Source organism: Podarcis liolepis (genome assembly GCF_965112155.1).
Source record: "Podarcis liolepis genome assembly, chromosome: 7".
In the NCBI taxonomy this organism is placed as follows: domain Eukaryota; kingdom Metazoa; phylum Chordata; class Lepidosauria; order Squamata; family Lacertidae; genus Podarcis; species Podarcis liolepis.
In genome coordinates, this window is record NC_139561.1 from 31,549,379 (window position 1) to 31,569,177 (window position 19,799).

Sequence of the window (19,799 nt, forward strand, 5' to 3'; positions counted from 1 at the left end):
ATTGGAATCATCACAGAATGATGGAGTCACCCTCCTCCCTTGTCAATGTCAGTGCTGGCTCTAGCTGGCTCACCCTCCCTTGAAACGCTGCCCCCCCCATCCCCTGCAATTGGATTCAGGAGCTGAGTTAGTGACGACAACAACAGAACTGGTGACACACATACACCCATGGGTGTCCATGGAGGCCTTACTTAGTGCCTGCCAGGTTCCTTTCCTTGCTGAAACTAGGCTTTGAAAGAAGTGTTCTGTCAGTGGCGTAGCGTGGGGGGTGCAGGGGGGGCCCGGCCGCACTGGGCGCAACATCTGGGGGTTAGGGTTAGGGGGCACAAATCCACGGGTTAGGGGGCGCAAATCCACGGGTTAGGGGTCGCAAATTACTTGCCTTGCCCCGGGTCCTGACAACCCACGCTACGCCACTGTGTTCTGTTCACCATTAGAATAGGCTGAGTGACATGTGTGCTTGGTGGCATGGAGTAGGTGGTGCCCACAGCAGTTCCCCCATTTTGTAAGTGTGGTCTCAGGCTTATAAAAGGTGGGCGACCCCTGAACCAGGAGGTCAACCTTAAGAGAGGTCTGCCTATGAATGTCTGCCTATGTTTAACTCATTGCATGGCCTTGGGCAAGTCACTTCAACTTTCATCTCCACTTCCTCTTCTTGAAATTGAAAGGATCACTGCCCACTGAAGCAGTTTGTTGCGAGGGTGAAGGAAGAGTTTGCAAACCACTTTTTGGTTTGCTTTCTTTTTAAATGATGCAATTTAGCCTATTGGGGTGTAGGTGTCAAACAAGCTAGTCTACACTTATGGGTACTATATAGAGAACAACCACTTTCCTACATCAATTTGCGGTTTTTGAAAAGTTGGGGGAGGGGAAGTTTGATCTTAATCTTCTTCTTTTTTTTAACACAGGGAGGCTTTTAGCATTCCTCTGATACCACTTGGCTTGAAAGAGACCAAAGAGGTTGACTTCGCAGTTCCTTTGAAGGTAGCGTTTCTACTAAGCAACTTTTAGTAGCAATATTTTACACCAGCAGGAAAAAGTATACACTGCAGATGTTGGGGTGATAAGACAGATTCAAATTCTCATTATGACTTAATTTGCTCTCCAGGGAAATGCTTCAAGAGAGATTTACAAGCCACAAAAGTTGGTTTAGGTTCACAATAAAAACCTTGATTCGACAGTGAATCTCAGGGTTTCATTGTTTAAAAAAATCTTGTAAATTTATCACTTCCACCTAGATTATTTCTAGCTTTTATGGTTAAGAGAATTAAAAAAAAAAAGTTGCATGCTTTAAATTCCAAGAGCAGATTACAATTATGGGCCAGGCATTACCTTGTCTTTTGAGAAAAGCAATAATGTCTCATTCATGCTGTCATAATATTAAAATTGCACACTTCTTTGTGGTTCTTCTACTGTGCTAGTCCCATTGTGTCCAGAGATTGTGGTGGAGGCACTAGCGAAGAGCCATTTCTTTAGGAATATGGAGAGATGTTTTGCCCATTTTTGCCCATAGGGGCCTTTCCTACCCTTATCAAATGTTACTGTGAGATGCTGGATTTACTCTCCTGCAGAGATGTGCAACAGCCTGGGGAGGCTCATTTTTCGCAGCTGATAACAGATTGTAGGCACTTGTGCTATTTGAAGATATATTTACGTGAAATAACAAACCCCTTCCTTGGTTTTTAAAACAGCTCAAGACTGGCTGTTGCAGAGTAAATCAAAGCAGCATGAGGAACATGACTTGGGTCAATGGTCATATTCAGACAATCCTATTTTGCTTCATTAAGCTGAATTATAGAAAACCCTTTTGGCTGCACAATCAGTTCCATTGCATGATCCGGCAAACCCAGACATCATCCATGAACTATAGTTTGCCACTGGGTGATATCCAATGTTATTTGCACAATACTAACTTGGGTCCATTAATTGCAATGGGTTGCTATCAACGTAGCATTAAGCAGATTGTTCCATTAGTGAAAGGATTTCTCATGCACAATGGAACAATCTACCCCTCTCTTCTCCCTGTATGTCCTCTGTAAATCTGTTCTGGGGCTTCCCCCAACTCTCTGGAGCAGATCGGGGGATGGTGGAAGGCACACACAGGGGGGATGACTCTCATTGTGCTAGTGCCCAGTGGGTTTACTTTAAGTAGAACTTCATTGGTTACAACCCATTGTGTCCAAAATTGCTTTGGGATGAGCCAGGGTTTAAAGTAGCCTTAATATCCTGACTTGTTTCAAAGCCCTTAACTTGTTGGTTTGGGTGACGTTTAATGGGAGAAGCCTTGGCAGAAGCCTGTTTGCCAGGATCATGCAAAGGTAGGAATGAAGGGACTGCTGGTGCTGAAATCTAAATGCAGCCACTATGAGGTTGGGGTGAGGGCAGTGAGTGTAACATGTTGGAGGCCACTGGTAGCCCTGCAGTGTAATAACCTAGATAAGGGCCCCAGAGTTCTGAGTTGACCAAGGCTGGTTTGTTGGCCTGTAGTTTTTAGTGAGTGTTAGACAGGTTTTACTGGCTTTACTGCAAGATCGTTGTGAGGTTTTATGGCTCTCTTTCCTAGACTGATCCTACTGATCTGCTTTTATGTGTGTGTATTGCCTTGCTCCACTGAATTGGTGGTATAAAAATTCCCTGTCTGCCCAAAGTGCCTTCTTTGGGCCAATCACACACAAGACTGAAGAGCTCTGGTTTTAAATTTTCTTGGTACGAGTAAAACACCAAATAAATCTCCACAGAAATCTGAATGGAGAGCAGGATTTGGCTCAGGCAGGCAGTTGTGACTTTTAATAGACTTTGTTTCAAGTGCTGTTGCTGCTTCTGTGCAGTAAATGAATCACATAAACAACCCCCCCCCCTTTTGAAACAGGAAAGAGAGACAGAGAAGGACAGAGAAAGATTTATCAAGATTCTGTCTGGGGCACTAGGGAGCTGGGCAAATATTTACACCATGAATGAAATCAGGTTCTCCGCCCCTCTCCATGGCCATTCTCTATCCCTCCAAATGAACCCACCCTCCCACAATGCTGTGCATATCTAGGTTTATTCTGCTAATTTACACCCTGCCCCCTTTCATTTTAAAATGCAGAGTCCATTCTCAATAGTATTCTTGTGCCTTGAATGGAATTATGAAACAGATGTGTGTGCAGGAAACCCTGTGTTTGCCAGAGGGCAAAGAAATGTCAGAATTAGGCAACAGACTGATCTTCCCAGAAAACATTTCTAAGGTGTGAAGTTGAGTTTGCTCCCTTTTAACCTGGCCGGTTGTGAATAGTCAGCCTTTTAATCTCAGAGGAGCAATGTGGACGTGAAGCAATTTCTAGAATACCCAAGAGTGTAAGAAGAGTCTTGCTAGGTCAGAAAAAGGGCCACCCATCCTTTTCTTCATAGTGACCAGCCACATGCATCTGGAAAGCCAACAAGCAGGTCATCAAGGTCAAAACACAGTCCTGATGTTGCTCCTCAGCAAATGTGAAGGTTCTACACTGGAGAGGGGAACCAGATTTGTATGTGCCCCCTCGTTCCATTCAGTTTGATCATTCCTGTGTTCAGGCAAAGCTAGCAGACATCATCATGCCTTGTGGCAGTCAGTTCTGCTAATTAATTTTGTGGTGTTGATTTTGCTGGATGACTCAAAATTGTAGTGTGACAGAAGAGAGAGAAAAATACTCGGTCCACTCCCTCCACCCCAGGTGTGCATACTGTCTCGTCGCATACTTCACATACTTCTAATTGTTGTTGACAAATACAAAACTGGAAACTGGGTCATCTTTTGCATAGTGGTGGTCATAGCCTTTAAGCAGCAATTTCAATTTTCAGTGTGTGTGTGTGACATGAGCTTCTCTGGGTGTTTTGTCTCTTAGAATGTGCTGTGGGGATGAAGGTTGTCTTTACTAAGAAATGCTAAACCAATCTCATTCAGTGGCCAAGCTTCAGTGTTATAAACCAGCCATCAAGGCTTGGAGCTTTTCTAAAAATTAGGTGAGGATTTAGGCTTCATACAGAGTCAAGGACTCTACTTGCTTAAGGTTAGTTCCTTTTTGGCAAATGCACATGTCAGTTCAGGGCTACATGATCAGGTGAGCTCTTCATTACTTATTGATAGCATTGTCAAAGCTTTTAAAAATACTTGAACAGCCATAGTGAAGATATTCAGGATTTGAACTGTACCGTGTCTCCTTTATCATTTCCAGGACTTTATTCTGGAACACTACAGTGAAGAAGGTTCTGAATACGAAAATGAAATTGCTGATCTTATGGACTTAAGACAAGTAAGTTAAGTCTATTTAGAAAATGGACTTAGATTTCAGGTGTGGTTTTTTAAAAAGCAAAACAAAACTGTAGACGAGAACTTTAAAAAAATGATTTAGATGCAAGACTGGCCCTAGGCATCTCCCCATGGAAACATTGGCTACATAGGAACTTGAACTAGACCCTCCCGCCAAAAACCCCGTACCTGTATAAACTATGGACATAGTAGCTGCAATTCCTGCATTGCAGGGGTTGGAGTAGATGATCTTTGGGGGTCCCTTCCACCTCTATGACTCTCTAGATGCCAGCAGAAATGGGCTCACTCCAAAAAAGTAATCGCCATACAGTAGGTGTTTGCTTGCTATCCATTAGTTTGTTACTAGTGAATAATTGGAATTTGGATACCCCCACTGCCTGGATCTTGTGTTCATTTGTACACTGCCTAACAGTGTAGCCATGCTTTGTTTTCATTTACCTTCACTTTTGTAAGTGTACTCCCAATCATTTAAGAAGCCACTTTGGGCATGACAAAGTGAGCTGCGGCCTATGAAAATGTGTTCAGAACTCTGTACTAATGTGATGATGTAAAATCCATTTACATGGCACATGTTGATGACATACCATGGTGAAAGTATGTTTTGTATTCTAAGGCCTGCCGTACCCCCAGCAGAGATGAATCAGGAGTTGAGATGTTGATGAGCTATTTTGTTCAGCTCGGCTTTGTAGAGAATAGATTTTTTTCGCCAAGCAGACACCTGGGGATTTTATTTACCTGGTAAGTTCCATTTAGAATGTTGTTAGTGTTGGTTCTAATGCGTTGGGAGCACAGCTTTGCATAGTGGGTTTGAAATTTGACCTGGCGGATTGCAGCCCTGCGTTTCTGGAGGCAAAATGCAAAGCCTCCAATTTGGCCAGAAAAGCTCTTAGCGATCCAGTCAAGCGTTGCAAGGAAGGGGTGTGCTGCTTTTAAGAGAGCAAGAAGAAATGTGCTTTCTAGTTGACAAAGCTCAGCAATTAATGTGTGTTGCGTGCCCTGGATTATGAGCATTGTTGACTTTTAGTCAAAGTAAAAAAGAGCCCACCAATGAGCTGGTGCAAATGTAATGCTTGTCAGATGCTTAATTGCAGCTAAGAGGGTTGGGAGTGGGTCTTAAAATTGTCTATTCTTTGTCCCAATCCCCTCACCACCACCACCACACCACCCTTCTTAATTACATACATATTAGGTTTCGTTTCTGTTTTTGCTGAAGGTACGACTCTTTCACTGGTGTTCCCGTCTGCCAGAAGAACCTGTTGCTGGAAAAAGCTAGTATTCTGTTTAACATCGGAGCCCTCTACACCCAGATTGGCACAAGGTGCCATCAGCAGACGCAGGCTGGGCTTCAAAAGGCCATTGAAGCCTTTCAGAAAGCAGCAGGTAGGGAAGAGTTGTATGTTGCTTCTCCAAACACCTTTGGATAGTTGCTTGATCCAGTTGCTTCTCTTTTGCATGCATAGAGCCTTACATGTTCCACACGAGCTTGTGTGTACACACTGTACCTTTTAGGCACATCCAAAGCGTGTTCTTTCCCATAGAGATTTCTGGGCACTGTAGTTCATCCTCCCAGAGCTACAATTCTCAGCAGTCCTTAACCAATGACAGTGCCCAGAATTCTTTGAGGGAAAGAATGTGCTTCAAATGTACCTTAAAAGATATAGTGTGTACACAGCCTTCATTTAATTTCAATGTATTTGCCCTCAAAAGAGACCCAGGATTAAACGGGTTTTAGCATGAGAGGGGCACACACTTAAAACAATAATAATTAAAAGATTCACTTTTCAAGTTTAATCCCATTAAATATGAAACTGCCCAAGTAACTCATTTAGTTGAGACTAAGGGTTGTATCCGATTTAAGCTACATACACAGCATATATTGATAACCCCTCCCCCCCAAACCCTAGGAATCATAGTTCTATGAGGGGTAAACTACAATTCCCAGTATTTTTGTGTGTGTGTGTGTGTGTGTGTGTGTGCTTTAAACGTGTGGTGTGCATGCAGCCTAAGTTTTATTCAGGAGTAGACCCATTGAAATGAAGTGACAGTGTTAGTTATACTCAGCTATTTTCGTGGGTTTCCTTTCTAACTTTGGATGCAACCCAAAGTGAATATTATGGTTAACAATTAATGAGCTGTAGTTTCAAGGCCTTAGACTGTGGTCCATTATTAACAGCTTTTTAAGTCTCATAAGTCTTTCTCCATTCCTTCCCTAACGTAGGCATTGCACTAGCTGGTATATAATTTATTGCAGCTTATACTCCAAAGTAAGGGCTGTTTGTAGCTTGGTGGCAGAGCCCTTGTTTTGCATGCAGAAGGTCCTAGGTTCAGTCCTTGGCAGCATCTTCAGGTAGGGCTAGGAAAGTCTCCTGGCTAAAACCATAGGGAGCTGCTGCCAGTCACTGTAGTACTAAGCTGGAGAGACCAAGGGTCTGATTTGGTGTAAGACCACTTCCTGTGTCTCCAATGATCCACGCTTTAAATTATCCCCACCCTAAGTGCAATGGCTTCCTGTATTGTGCACACCAATCTCTGATGGGTGAGTCGTTTCAGGGGTCCCAGCACATACCTTGGTTTGTATTTCCTTGCAGTGGTGGTCACTGGAGACTGAGGGCATTTTCTGTGCCCTAAGGTTTACTTTTGCTGGTTTTAATTTGGTTTAGTTAAAAGGAAAAATAGAATATGGAGAAATACAAGGAGTATTCCCTGGATGCCCAGATCCAGGTTTAGGACAAGTACTCTTTGGTGAGAGAGTTCCAGCAGAGATTTTAAAAACATGCAGCAAAATAAGTGTGGAAATATAGGCAGTTAGACCTTTGAAATATTCCCTTCCAAGTTGCTTCCAAAGTTATCCACTTCTCTTAGCATAGAAAGAGACCATACATTTGGTAAGTTAAAAATGGTTTACTTACAAATTATTCAAAGGTCAGATTCATGTGCTTTTACATACAGCAGCAAGAAAAAACAGGCAGTTTAACTTACAAAATAATAAGACTTTCTATATTACTTGTATAGTATAGAAATACAAAGATGGCTTGCTAAAGCCATGTGGTCTAAGCTTCAAGCATCCAGCTTAGACATCTGTACTGTTTGGGTTCACATGGTGGAAGAAAAAAGACCCAAAGGAGTTGGTAGCCCTTCCTCCCTAGGTGAGGGGCTGTGACCTAGCTAAGCCTGGCAGGACAATTTTCCGCAATTGTACCATCTGTGCACAAGAGGGAAATATCAGAAGACTTGGGAGAAAGCCAAGATTTTCAGGAGTCCCAAAAGGTTGTGGGGGTTTTTTTGGGAGGGGTGACTGACACCTCTAAGTATAGTCCAACAAGGACTAAGTGCTATCTGTGGTCATGGAATCCTGGCTGGTTGGCAAGGGGAGGAATGGAATGAATTGGAATGGCTTAATCTCTGAACAGCAGCCGCAAGCTACACACTGCAACATTTTGTTGCAGGTCCCACTCGTGTTTGTCTAATTTGCATACTTTGTACTCTGCACAGAATCTGTTTTTCTCCGCTGGAGCAGGATTCTGTCTCCCCCACCCTTGAACACAATCAAAACTACACACAGGCCCAGCTGAAATTATTCTGAGATGGGCACCCAGCCTAAATCTGTCTGCTTCAAAGACGTGCTTCAGTTTGCCTTTCCAGCAAAATGCTTTTCATTGTACCTGTGGGGCGTGACCACATAGCATTGTGCACAATGCGTTATCATTCATAACTGTACACATAGTTCTTTGTGGACAGAGGGAAGATTGTTGCTATGGCTTTGGTCTATAAACACAGCCCTGTGCATACATATATGTACTTAAGAGACCAAAAAAAAGAAAGAAAGAAAGAAAGAAAGGTCACGGCTGAAGTACTTATGATGTAAGGATGAACTAAACCAAGACAAGCTGCTGTGGACTTTTGTCTGTGGATCTGTTAAGAAATTGAGGGTCTGGCAATTTTTTATCTAAAGCTGACATCTTTTTCTGTGAGAAGTTGAGAAGAACCTTTGCTCCCAGAATTTTACAGCCGCTTTTAAGGCAAAATGTATTAGAAAAGGAGTATTTAATAAAAGATTGCCCCACCCAAGGCTGCTTTTCATATGACAATGGAAGCAGGGAATTTAAAACTAGCAAAAGCTCCACCATAATGTCTGTAACCCCCTTGAGTGGGGGATGGGGGAATTCACAGAACCAAATAATGCAGTCCTCCATTCTCTTGTCATATTGGGCAATTAAAAACTTGCTTCTGAAACTTGACAAACTGGTTGGGTAAGGTGCATTTTTGAGATTAGATTTCAGCACCAGCATGCAAGTATTACTTTAGTGCTTATACTACAGTAAATGTTTGTTTTAATTTTCCAAAAGGATAGTTTGTCATCTAACTCCATTTTGGCTTGCTTGCTGCTATGGCAGAGCTCTGGCTCGGCTCCAGACTCTGCTCGAGGGAGTGCCCTGGCTCAGTTACTAAGGGATTTCTCTTCCTCCTCGGACCCTCAAATGTCTCTGCTCTTTTTCATTCCTCTCCTAACTGCCACGCCATTTCAGTGTTGCTGTCAATTGTTTTTATCCCACATTTCCTCCAAGGAACTCAGGTAGCACCTGCGGTGTTCCTCTTCACTGCCACTCTTTTATCCTCACAACAACCCTGTGAGGTAGGCCAGAGTGAGAGTGGGAGATTGGCCCAAAATCACACAGCAAGCTGCATGACAGAATAAGATTGGAACCTGGGTCTCCTTGGTAGTAGTCCTGCACTCTTGGGGCTTGGGGCATATTCAAAGCATCTTTTCTCCTTAAATAATTCTGGGCACTCACAGAGTTACAGAAACCTGTACCAAACTACAGTGCCCAGAATTATTTGAGGGAAAGAAGGTGTTTTAAACACATAGTGTGCACACAGTCTAACTCTGTGGTGGGGAACCTCCAGCCCATGAGCCTAATTAGGTCCACCAGGCCTCCGCATTTGGCCTTTGAGGCAGTTTTGGCCAAGACTCACCCACCTGCCCAACTGATGTCATATATGATGCTAGGGGTGGAGCAAGTAAAGAGTGAGTTGGGCCAAAAAGAGGTGTGCATAGAACTATGTGTGGTGCTCTAAGAACATAAGAATCGCCTGCTGGATCAAGCCAATGGCCCTTCTAATCCAATATCCTGTTCTCACATTGGCCCCAATGGGAAGCCTGCAAGCAGGACCTGAGCACAAGCACCGCTTCCCCTCCTGTGGCTTCCAGCAACTGGGATTCCAAAGCATTGCTGCCTCCGTCTCTAGAGTTGGGGCATAGCCATCATGGCTAGTAGTCATTGAGTTTGGCTAAGCACCTTTAAACTGCCCTGAGACCCCCCAGGTATAGGGCGGTATATAAATTCAATGAATAATAATAATAATTAATAAATTAAAGCCCTCTAAGTTGGTGGCTGTTATGTATTCATTGGTGGTCTGTGTTTGCCTGAGCTTGAGTCTGGATTTAGGATTCTGAGCTCCTGTGTTCTGATTCGATACATGATATCCAATCACAGAACATTTCAGGATTTGGACCTCTGCCATTGGACCTTAAACTCTTAGTCATGATTTGCAGATTGGAAGTTTAGACAGCCAATCACATTGGGAGTGGCCCAGGGCTTCAGAAATGTATACAAGCAGTTGCTTTGCCCTTGTTGTCTGTTAGTTCAATAAAGGTTCTTGCTGTTATCACGGTGTCTTGCCTTGTGGTAACCCACCTACACTTCAGTGGCCATCACCAGCTCCTGTGGGAGCAAGTTCCTTAGTTGAATTGTGCGCTGCTTGAAGAAGTCCTTTCTTTTATCTGTCCTGTCAGCTTCATGGGATGTCCCCAAGTTCTAGTGTCATGAAAGAGGGAGAAAACTTTTTCTCTATCCACTTTCTTCACTCCGTGCATAATTTTATAAACTCCTATTATGTCGCCTCTTATCTTGCCTTTTCTCTAAACTAAAAAGCCCCAAATTAATCTTTCCTCACGCCACCCTTTTGATCATTTTGTTGCCCTTTCCTGAACCTTTGAGTAATCAGTAGATTGCCAGGGCTTCCAAGAACCACTCAGGTCTCCAGGTCAGTGCCAGTGAGCCACAGGGCATCCACATGCTGCTCTGGGCCTTGTGCCCATGCAGTTTAATTTCAAAACTGCAAGGGCAAAAGCAGCCCCACCCACTTGCCAGATTCCTGTGTTGGAGATAAAAGTCTGGCCTGCTTCAGATAATGCATACTGAATGCTTGGCTATCTAATGCAGGTATGGGAAACTTTTGGCCCTCCAATTGTTGGTGAACTACAACTCCCATCACCCCTGGCCATTGGCCATGCTTGCTGGGGCCTCTGGGAGTTGTAGTTCAGCAAAAGCTGGAGGGCCAAAGGTTCCCCACACCTGAATACTTTAGTGTGTCCGCCACACTGTTACAGCTTTAATTTAAACTCAATATTTTGTTAGCCAGTAATCAAGATATCTTATAAACATCATATCACTACTAACATTTTTTTGTTCCCTCCCCTCCCCATTTCAGGAGTTTTAAATTACCTAAAAGAGACTTTTACTCACACTCCAAGTTACGACATGAGCCCTGCCATGCTGAGTGTGCTGGTCAAGATGATGTTGGCTCAGGCTCAGGAATGTGACTTTGAGCAGATTTGCCTTCCCGGAATACAAAATGAATTTTTCACACTTGTGAAAATGGCCCAGGAAGTGGCAAAGGTAGGTGACAAGGTGAAGGTCCTGTTCACACAGGCATGTTTTTATTATTTGATTATGGCATGTCTGAACTAGCCATCTTAGAATTGTAACTGTAGAACTTTCATATAATTTATGTCAATATGAATGGGATACTTTTTTTTAATGGAAACATAGGAACACACATAGAACCTTACACAGAGTCATAACATTGGCCCATCTAACTCAGTATTGTCCACACTGGCTGGCAGCAGCTCTCCAGGGTTGCAGATAGGGCTGGGAATGTCCCCTATCTGGATCTCCCTGGAACCAAACTGGAGCCTCCTGCACGCAAAACAGACAGCCACTCTCAAACAGTCAATTAAAAACAAGGCAGTTCTTCCCCACAGGCTTGCAATGCAAAAAAGATGTGATGAAATGGGGAGGGAAGAGGAAAAGGCAAGCTCAGGGACAGTTTTTAAAAGTTTTATAGTATTTCTTATAATGAAATGGAATTGGAATGGGGACAGTTCAAGGACAGGAGAAGTCTGATGGGGTCCATCAGGTGGAATGGGTCCTGCCTCCCACCTCTCCCACTGCTGGAATTGACTTGCAAACAATTGTTCTACTGCCAGCCAAGCTTTTAAAAGAGTGGGGGGTGGGGGGAGTTGGGCATGCACATTCCAGCTGGGAATCTCACCCTGCCTACCTTGGGATTCTCAGAAAAAGAAGGCTCCTCCTCAGAATTCGAAACAGGTAGAGGAAGGTTGCCAGGGAGTGCATGAATTGCGCCTGAGAGAAATTGGATTTGATGACCAAATTGCATAACCTGGTGAGCAAATAAAGTACCTCAGTTTGCAGCGGCCAACGAAGGTCATGGAGCACATGACTTAAAGCTGCCTCTTCAGACTTTGGCTTGCAAATGCTAAGTTCCAGTGGTATGGTTGCAAGCAGGACCTAAATCCAGATTTTAATCTAGCTCTTCAGAAACAAGTGCACGTTGATTAAATTAGCCATCTGCCAACAGTTCTTCTCATTAAGGCAACTGAAAGATTTGCCGACCAATTATGCTACCCCCATTATAGCAGGCAGATTACTTGAAGCACATTCAAAGCACTTTCTTTCCCACAAAGAATTCTGGGCACTGTAGTTTGTGAAGGGTTGCTGGGAGAATTGTAACTCTGTGAGAGGGAAACTACAGTGCCCAGAATTGTTTGAAGGAATGGAAGGTGCTTATGTGCTTTAAAGGTACAGTTTCTACACAGTATATTCCACAGTATAAAGGACTCAGACTGTGCCCTTTCATAGTCAAGAAAATCCAGATTACACTAAGAATGTGAAATTTTAAATTAATTAGAAAACAAATAAGTTTCTACTGTTTCCTTTTTTTTTAAGGGTTAAACTCCCTGGCTGGTAATGAGAGAATGTGGATAGTGTGGGTTCAAGGTTCAGTACCAGAGCACATGCTTTGCATGGAGAAGATATCTGGCGCTGTCCTCTACTTCAGTACCTTATTCTCTCATGGGGAACCTTCTGGGGGCCACATGTCAGTGGTGGTCGGGGCCAGAGGCCAAAGTGGGTGGAACAAGGGGTGTGACTTTTCCCTTTGTATGATTGTCTACATTACAGGCTTTGCAAAAGTCAGAGGTTTCTACACACAGAGAGACAAACAGGTCCATCCTTCATCTAAGGCAAACAAAAGGCGTTGTTGTAGTTGCAGGATGCATTCCAGCCAAGAAAAAGCACTTGAGGAAGGTGCAGAGCAGGGCTGGTGAAGGGGGCGTGACCAAAGGAGAACCCCAGAGGCTGGATAAAGTGCCCCAGAGGGCCACATTTCAACTCCACTCAGGCCTGGGGTTCTCTCCTTCCCACCCTCACAAGTTAAAAGATCAGGCAATGGGCAAGACCTCTGCCAGAGACCCTGAAGAGGTGTTATTAGTCATGGCAGAGGGACCAATGAAGCAGTTTCCTGTGCAAAACCTGGTGTTTTAAGGAGGCAGGACAAGAGGCAAAGTTTTGACTCAGAGAAAGAATAATGGATTGTATAGTACCACAGTGGCTGTTACTCCCAAGCCATCTTGGATCTTAAGGCATTGCTGAAAGTAGCTGAAGGGATTTCTGCTTAGGCCAGGGGGTGGGGTGCACTAACCAATTCCCATGGATTTCCTTTCTGCTGCTGTACATGCACACAAATCACACATTGTTCTTGAGGTTCCCCCAAACCTCATCAGGAAGGAAAAGGCAAGAAAGCTTGAGTGGAACTCTGCTTGCGCTTCTCAGGGTCCACAGCAGATTTCATCCAGTGAGGAGGCCTTAGACTGTTGCTTTTCCTGTTTCATTTAAAGTCACTCTTCTTGCTTCAGCCATTCAGCTTCCACACTCACATGGGTGAATGCATGTGGAGAAAACACCAATGGTTCACAGTTCTTGTTTTGAATCCTTCCTAATTTCTACCTTTCCAGCCTACAAATCCTCCTGGGTGTGCACATCCTATTGACTATCCGCAAATGGTTGGCATTACCCACAGATGACTGAGCTTTTAATGACAAGGAAAATGTCTCAGAGTTGGACTTTGTGCTTTTGTTTTCAGGTCGGAGAAACATACATGCTTGTTAACACAGCAATGAGTCAAGCACCAGTCAAGGAGAACATCCCTTATTCCTGGTCAAAACTGGCTCAAGTCAAATCGGACCATTTCAGAGCGTTGGCACATTATTTTGTTGCAACAATTTTGAGTGACCACCAACGTAAGTCAGATTTTGTATTCATTCGCTTCTTTGCTTTGTTTCAGCAAATGGCGCAAGCCAAGAAACATGGGAGGAGCTGGTGTTAGACTTGTGTGTGTTAAACTATGGAGCTTGCTCCCATAGGAAGCAGTGATGGCCACCAACTTGGATGGCTTTAAAAGATGATTAGAGAAATTAATGGAGGAGGAGAAGGCTATTGATGGCTGCTAGCCATGATGACTGTTCTCGGCCTCCACAGTTGGAGGTAGCAATGCTTCTGAATACCAGTTGTTGAAAACCACAGGAGAAGAGAGTGTTGCTCTTGTGCTCAAATCCTGCTTGCTGGTTTCCCACAGACAACTGTTCAGCCACTGTGGGAACAGGATGTTGCTCTAGACGGGCCATTGTCTTGATCTAGCAGGCTCTTATGGTCTTATGAGGTAGCCCAGCAGACGTCTTGGACACTCTTAAGCCAGCATTCCCACTCCTGATGCCCTCCAGATCTTTTGGACTACAGTTGACATCACCCCTGGCCATGCTGGCTGGAACTGATGGGAGTTGTAGTCAAAACCACCAGGAGGTCACCAGGGTGGGGAAGACTAGTCTTTTTATGACACACTGTACAAAATATGGTTTCTCTGATCAAGAAGGAAGCTCTACTTTGTCTCCCACCAAAGGCAGAGACATGGTTGTTGGGAAGGGAAGAGAGACAGAGAGGGCGGGGGCTTCTCAGTGACTGTGCCAATATTGTGCTACACCTTGTCCCGCAAGGCTTATTTGATAATCTTCTGCTGGCTAGTGAAAGTCCTTGTTGTTCCATTAGGCTTTTGCCTCGCCAGGGAATCAGTAGCTTTGAAGCACAGCATGCTGGGCCTCTTTCTCTTGCATTTTGTAGTAAGAATCCGCTTGCTATTATGATTGCATTTTTAACTGCTGGAAGCTAACCTGAATGATGCTTATGCATTTGGATGAGAAATAATTTCATGTATTTATGTACGAATAAATGAATAAAATAAAATTAGTTACAGGTGCTTATACTTCGTTACAGCAGGCATTTGAATGCAATAATGTCCCTTTTTTCCATGGGTGAAATATAGGATATTTTGATAAGCAAAATAAAAGCCTCTTTTTAATTCATCCAAACCGCATGCATGTATGTGTGTGTGGTAGGGATGGAGTCAGGTTGTTGTCTGAGGATCATACCACCCTTGTCCAGAAAAAACACCCCCCCCAAAAAAAAGCAACCCATGGACACAGCCTTTTAATAACTTTGGCATTTCCCATCTGGAAAATTGGTTTCCTTGTCTGTTTAAGAACTTAAGAGCATAACACTAGCCTGTTGGATCAGGCCAATGGTCCATCAAGTCCAGCATCTTATTCTCATGGTGGCCAACCAGATGCTTGCTTAATGCAGTCTTGGACAGCCTGATGGAAGAAATGGGAGGAATTACTTAGCCAGCACATGCAGACTTGAGAAGGAGACAACTATTATTATATCATGTATGCAAATTACATCACTAAAAAACCTGCCACTTGCTAAGCTTGGCTGGTGATGATTCAGTGGTACCACCTACCAATTTATTTAGGGTGGGTAAAAAGATACCCTAATGGTCCAGCTTAAGAAGAGTATATTATTTGTGTATCTTAATATGCACCTTATGCCAGAGAAATTATCCTTTTGTGCTCTGCCATTTCTTCTCCTCTGTCTAATTTCAAAAATGGTGCTCTGTAAACTTTGTGTGCTTGATCCTCGCCATACCCCACCTGGTATGTGGCCCCCGGACCTTTGGACAAGGGGAAATGTGGCCCTCTGGCTGGGAACATTCTCCATACTTGATCTAAAAATCTGCTACATATGGTAGTAAATCTTAAACTAAACAATAAAATTGCACTTTGGTAGAGCTCAAGTTCCCTTGCCCTCTATTTCCTTGTTATTCTGCAATTAGCTAATGTTTGCAAACAGGTTTGAAGACGGAAGGTGTGCTTTTTTTTTAACATTCTGAGTAAAGTAGCCTTGGTGAGCATGCCATGACATTCAGGCATCTGTCAGCAAAACGAGCCTATGAAGAATCCAAAATAATGTAAAGAGTAGTCCACTTAAACAGGTTTTAGAGATTGTTGTTCATGTTTTCAGGCCACACCTTCACTTAGCAGACCTTGAGCCATCTCCACCAGACGGAAATGAAAGTAAACCTGTATTTATCCTCTCTTTCATGTGCATTTGTTTACACCATTCTAGTGCGCCAGAATGATGACGAAGACCAACAGGAAAAGGCTTTTTCCCAGCTGTATGACCACATGCCGGAAGGACTGACCCCCTTGGCTGTTTTGCGGGACCGAGTTCAGCGGAAACAACTTGGTGAGGCCAAGCTCCCTTATCTTGGCTCAGTCCAGACATTGCCTCAAACCAGGGCTTTCACTAACCCTGGTTTAGAACTAAAAATCATGGATTGAACAGCAGGCAGATTCTGGTCTTTTCTACAGCCACCTTCCCATGCCTCCCCAAACTGGTGCAATTTGATACAGCCACCCCACCTGTTCTCAGTAAGACTTGTCCACATGGCTCTGCTGCCTTCAGTGGGAGGTTGATGACTGAAGGTGTAGAGGGACAGAGGAGGAACCTGATTATGCCACTCACAGCTAGCCAGATCCTCATGTCCACTTGTGAGTCACAAAAGGGATTGTTACCTGTGCCCCCCATTTCCCCAAGCACTGAGATGCCCCATCTGAGATGGCTAAGCTCTCAAGCCCCATATGCACACAAGGCTCCCATATCTGGCTCTTGCACAGTGCCTCAAAGGCGGGGGATTGTTTTGCTCTTCCATACAGCTGGCAAGAGTGAATCCAGGCGTGTGTGTGTGTGTGTGTGTGTGTGTGTGTGTGTGTGTAACTTCTTTGCTGTGGCCAGCAAGTCAGGCCTTTAAATTTCAGAAGATCCCATGTTCCTGCCCTCACTGAAACAATCCTTACGATTGCATGCCAGTCTTTGAAAGGTCTTCTGCAAAGCTTGTTCAGTTTTGCTAAGGATTGTGGGAGTTGGGTGTTTGACCACAACAGCTAGGCTTCTGGTTGTGATGGGGCCAATCTACATTGACATTTACGGAACATGAAGTGGCAGGGAGCGGGGAGAATATTTTAGGAGCTAACCCTTGCGTTATGGTCCTGTATATTTGCTTTCCCCAGCAAAAGCTCACCTGCAGAGAGCCATTGTTCATCATGAAGAAGCCTTGAGGGTTTGTGGCTTGTGCAAAAAGCTCCGGAATATTGAGGTGCTCCAGGAAATCCTGTCAGTTGCCCACAAGCGGTCCCTTCTCAAATATTCACAGCAGGAGCAGGAAGATGACTTTTCAAGTTTGCTGCAGGCTCCAGATATCCTCCGTAAGTCCTTTATAGTCCGGGGTGCCCCAGAATCGAATCCCTTCCATATACTGTTTCTATTTTATCTGAAAGCCGCCTTGAATCCCTGTCAGGGAAAAAGCCAGGATTAAAATAAGCATCAGCAGCATCAGCAAGCGGGAGCTTTAGCTCTTGAACTGCTGGCTGAGAAGGGCCTCGTCCAAATCTTGTGTCGGCCCAGGACCCACTAGGCAGGGGGAGAGGGAAGTTCTTGGCATGCTAATTTTGTTAGTTTACTTCTTATACTGCTCTTCAAATAAATGGCACCAGGGTGGTTTAGAAAAACTTTATCACCATCTCACTTCAAAAAAACTGATCAAAAGAAAGCCAAGCTTGTTCTGAAAACCAGGAGCAAAAAAAAAAATACTAAAAGAAAAGGATAATTCCCAACAATATGACAGCAAAACCCATTGTTTTCAGCTTCATTATAAATGGCTTTGTTATTGGGTGACCTCTAATGCTGTAAATAATAAATAAATGCCTCAACGTTGTGAGGAAGGGGGTGAAACAAGCCTTCTGTGGAAGGGAGCTCCAAAGCACCCAGATAGCCTTGCTTCTGGTAGAAGCTGCTCTGTCTTCCTGACAAGATGGAGGCTTAATCGGGGCCTTAGCAACCTCAGAGGGTTGTTGTGAAGATAAAATGGGGGCTGGGTGGGAAAGTGATGTGTGCTGCTCTGCACTCCTTGCCAAAAGTGTGTGTGTGTGTGGGAAATAATAATACTAAGTTTTGTTTTGTTTTTTTATAGCTAAGACAGACCATAAAATAGAAGCGGTTGCCCCTCTGTTCTCCAAGCTCAAAGTCAAAGACTTCTTTGAGAGGCTGGTATGTATGAAGCAACCTTGCCTGTTCCTGTTTGCTCAGGGGGCCCTCTGTAATTTTGCTTCTAATGAATGCAAATTCATTTTCTTGTTAAAGGGAAATTCTCTATGAGTCTGCAGTTAATAGAGCTCATTAAGGGAAGCTTTTCAAATTGCATACATTAAACCCTTGCAACTAGAAGTGGAGACTGTACTTCTGTGATCTGAATACAGAATTAGCTTTCTGTTCAGATCCTCGTCCCAAGTCAGGGTTATGCCAGTTTAGCCAGACCTAGTCGGGATCTGTTGACTTGTCAGGTGCGTTGAGGTACATGTCTGTTTAGTCTGGACTATAGATTTGTGTGTGTTGTTAATGTGGATTTAAGCTATTTGTGTTTACATGTGCACGCACACCACCATGAACCACTTGGATTAAGAGGGGCAAAAAGTAAAATTTGCTTTTTCTCTTGGATCCTCACTGACAGTCTGATGCAGACAGAGCATTTCCTGGTACCTATTGTTAAGACATTAGGAACACCCCTCAGGCTTGAGCGCTCCTCTCCTGCCGCCCCGGCCTTGTGTACACCTTCCTCTTAAGAACATAAAAGAACCTGCTGGATCTGGCCAAAGGCTCATCCGGCCCAGCATTTGGTTCTCACAGTGGCCAACTTTGGAAATCCTGAAATAAGGACCTGAGTGCAACAGCACTCTCCCTGCTTGCAGTTTCCGGGAACTGGTACATTCACAGCTCTAACTATGGCTTATTTATTATTGTTAACTATGGTTTAGCAAACTAGTCAACAGAATGCGTAACATTAGACCTAACTGATCAAATGGTTTTATTTATTAAATTTATTTATTTAGGTTTTATTTATTAAATTTATATCCTGCTCATCCTCCCAAAAGAGCTCAGAGCAGCATAAATGTCATAAAAAATTTCTAGGTAATATGAAAGAGGAGAGAAAAAGAGGGAGGATGACCATGTGTAGTGGATGCTGTTCCACTGGGGCTAGTGAAGCACTGCCCCACCAGCTTCAGTGTACCCTCAGCCAGCCTGCACCTGCCTGCCTTCTGACTTGACTTAACAAGGCCAGGGGGTGGTTCCCACATAGAACTCAGCAGGAAGGAGGAGGCTGGGGGCAAGACTAGAATGAGTTGGCTCTGGCGCCACCTAGTGTTGGGCTCCCTGCCTTCTGCCCCACCAGTCTCAATGGGCACCAGCCACCATTGCCCCACAAATGCGGTGGAGAGTTTCTATGGCTCACCTTAACATTTGCAGATCACCGAGGATAATGGTCCGTACTGCTCTTCCTCTTTCAGGGTCCGCTGACGGTCTTTTCAGCAAAGCAGAGGTGGACTGCTCCTCGCACTGTCCGTTTCCAGTGTGAAGCTGAGGGTCTGGGGTTTACCCTGAAAGGAGGACCCCCAGTGCATGTTTACTGCCTGGATCCAGATTGCCCTGCATCAGTAAGTAGGACTCTCCCTGTGCTGCCTTCCACTGGCTTCACAGGGCTCTGTGGCAAAGCTTCACTGCACCCTGGGACCTTCCATGTTTGGTGTAGAGGGTATAGCGTTAATTTCAGCAAAATTTTCAGAGTTAAAAATTAGCAAAAGCTGAACCTTCCCTCTCTTGCACAGCTGTTCAGTTTCCCCTTACAGCAGGAGTAGGAAGGCCTGAGGCAGAAAATTAAAAACCTGTTCTCCTGTACCTTGAGGTCTTGCTCGCAACAGCAGGCCTGTGAAGTGGGTGGGTCAATGGGGGCAGATTCTGTGTCAGGTATGGACAAGGTGAAGTTGGGGCACAGCCTTGGAAGGGGATAAGAAAGAGAAAGAGCAGCAGGTGGAGAGAAAAGGCTAGGTGTTCTTCAATGGGGCTTCCTTCCCAGTTTACATGTACATAGGATTGCATACCTGTGACTTTAATTATGCTTGTCCTTCACTGTGAGAGGCAGCATT

The 19,799-nt window shown here is 44.3% G+C and overlaps 1 protein-coding gene across 1 annotated transcript in view; it reads left to right on the forward strand.

Moving 5' to 3' along the window:
* Positions 1-19,799, forward strand: part of RHPN2 (rhophilin Rho GTPase binding protein 2) — a 52,488-nt gene that overhangs the window by 28,725 nt on the left and 3,964 nt on the right. The window contains exons 5-14 of the mRNA XM_083512442.1: positions 909-984; positions 4,194-4,271; positions 4,902-5,026; positions 5,502-5,668; positions 10,781-10,968; positions 13,514-13,670; positions 15,889-16,008; positions 16,833-17,027; positions 17,792-17,868; positions 19,164-19,310. Of these exons, the coding sequence (XP_083368568.1) occupies positions 909-984; positions 4,194-4,271; positions 4,902-5,026; positions 5,502-5,668; positions 10,781-10,968; positions 13,514-13,670; positions 15,889-16,008; positions 16,833-17,027; positions 17,792-17,868; positions 19,164-19,310 (1,330 nt within the window). The remainder of the gene's footprint in view (positions 1-908; positions 985-4,193; positions 4,272-4,901; positions 5,027-5,501; positions 5,669-10,780; positions 10,969-13,513; positions 13,671-15,888; positions 16,009-16,832; positions 17,028-17,791; positions 17,869-19,163; positions 19,311-19,799) is intronic.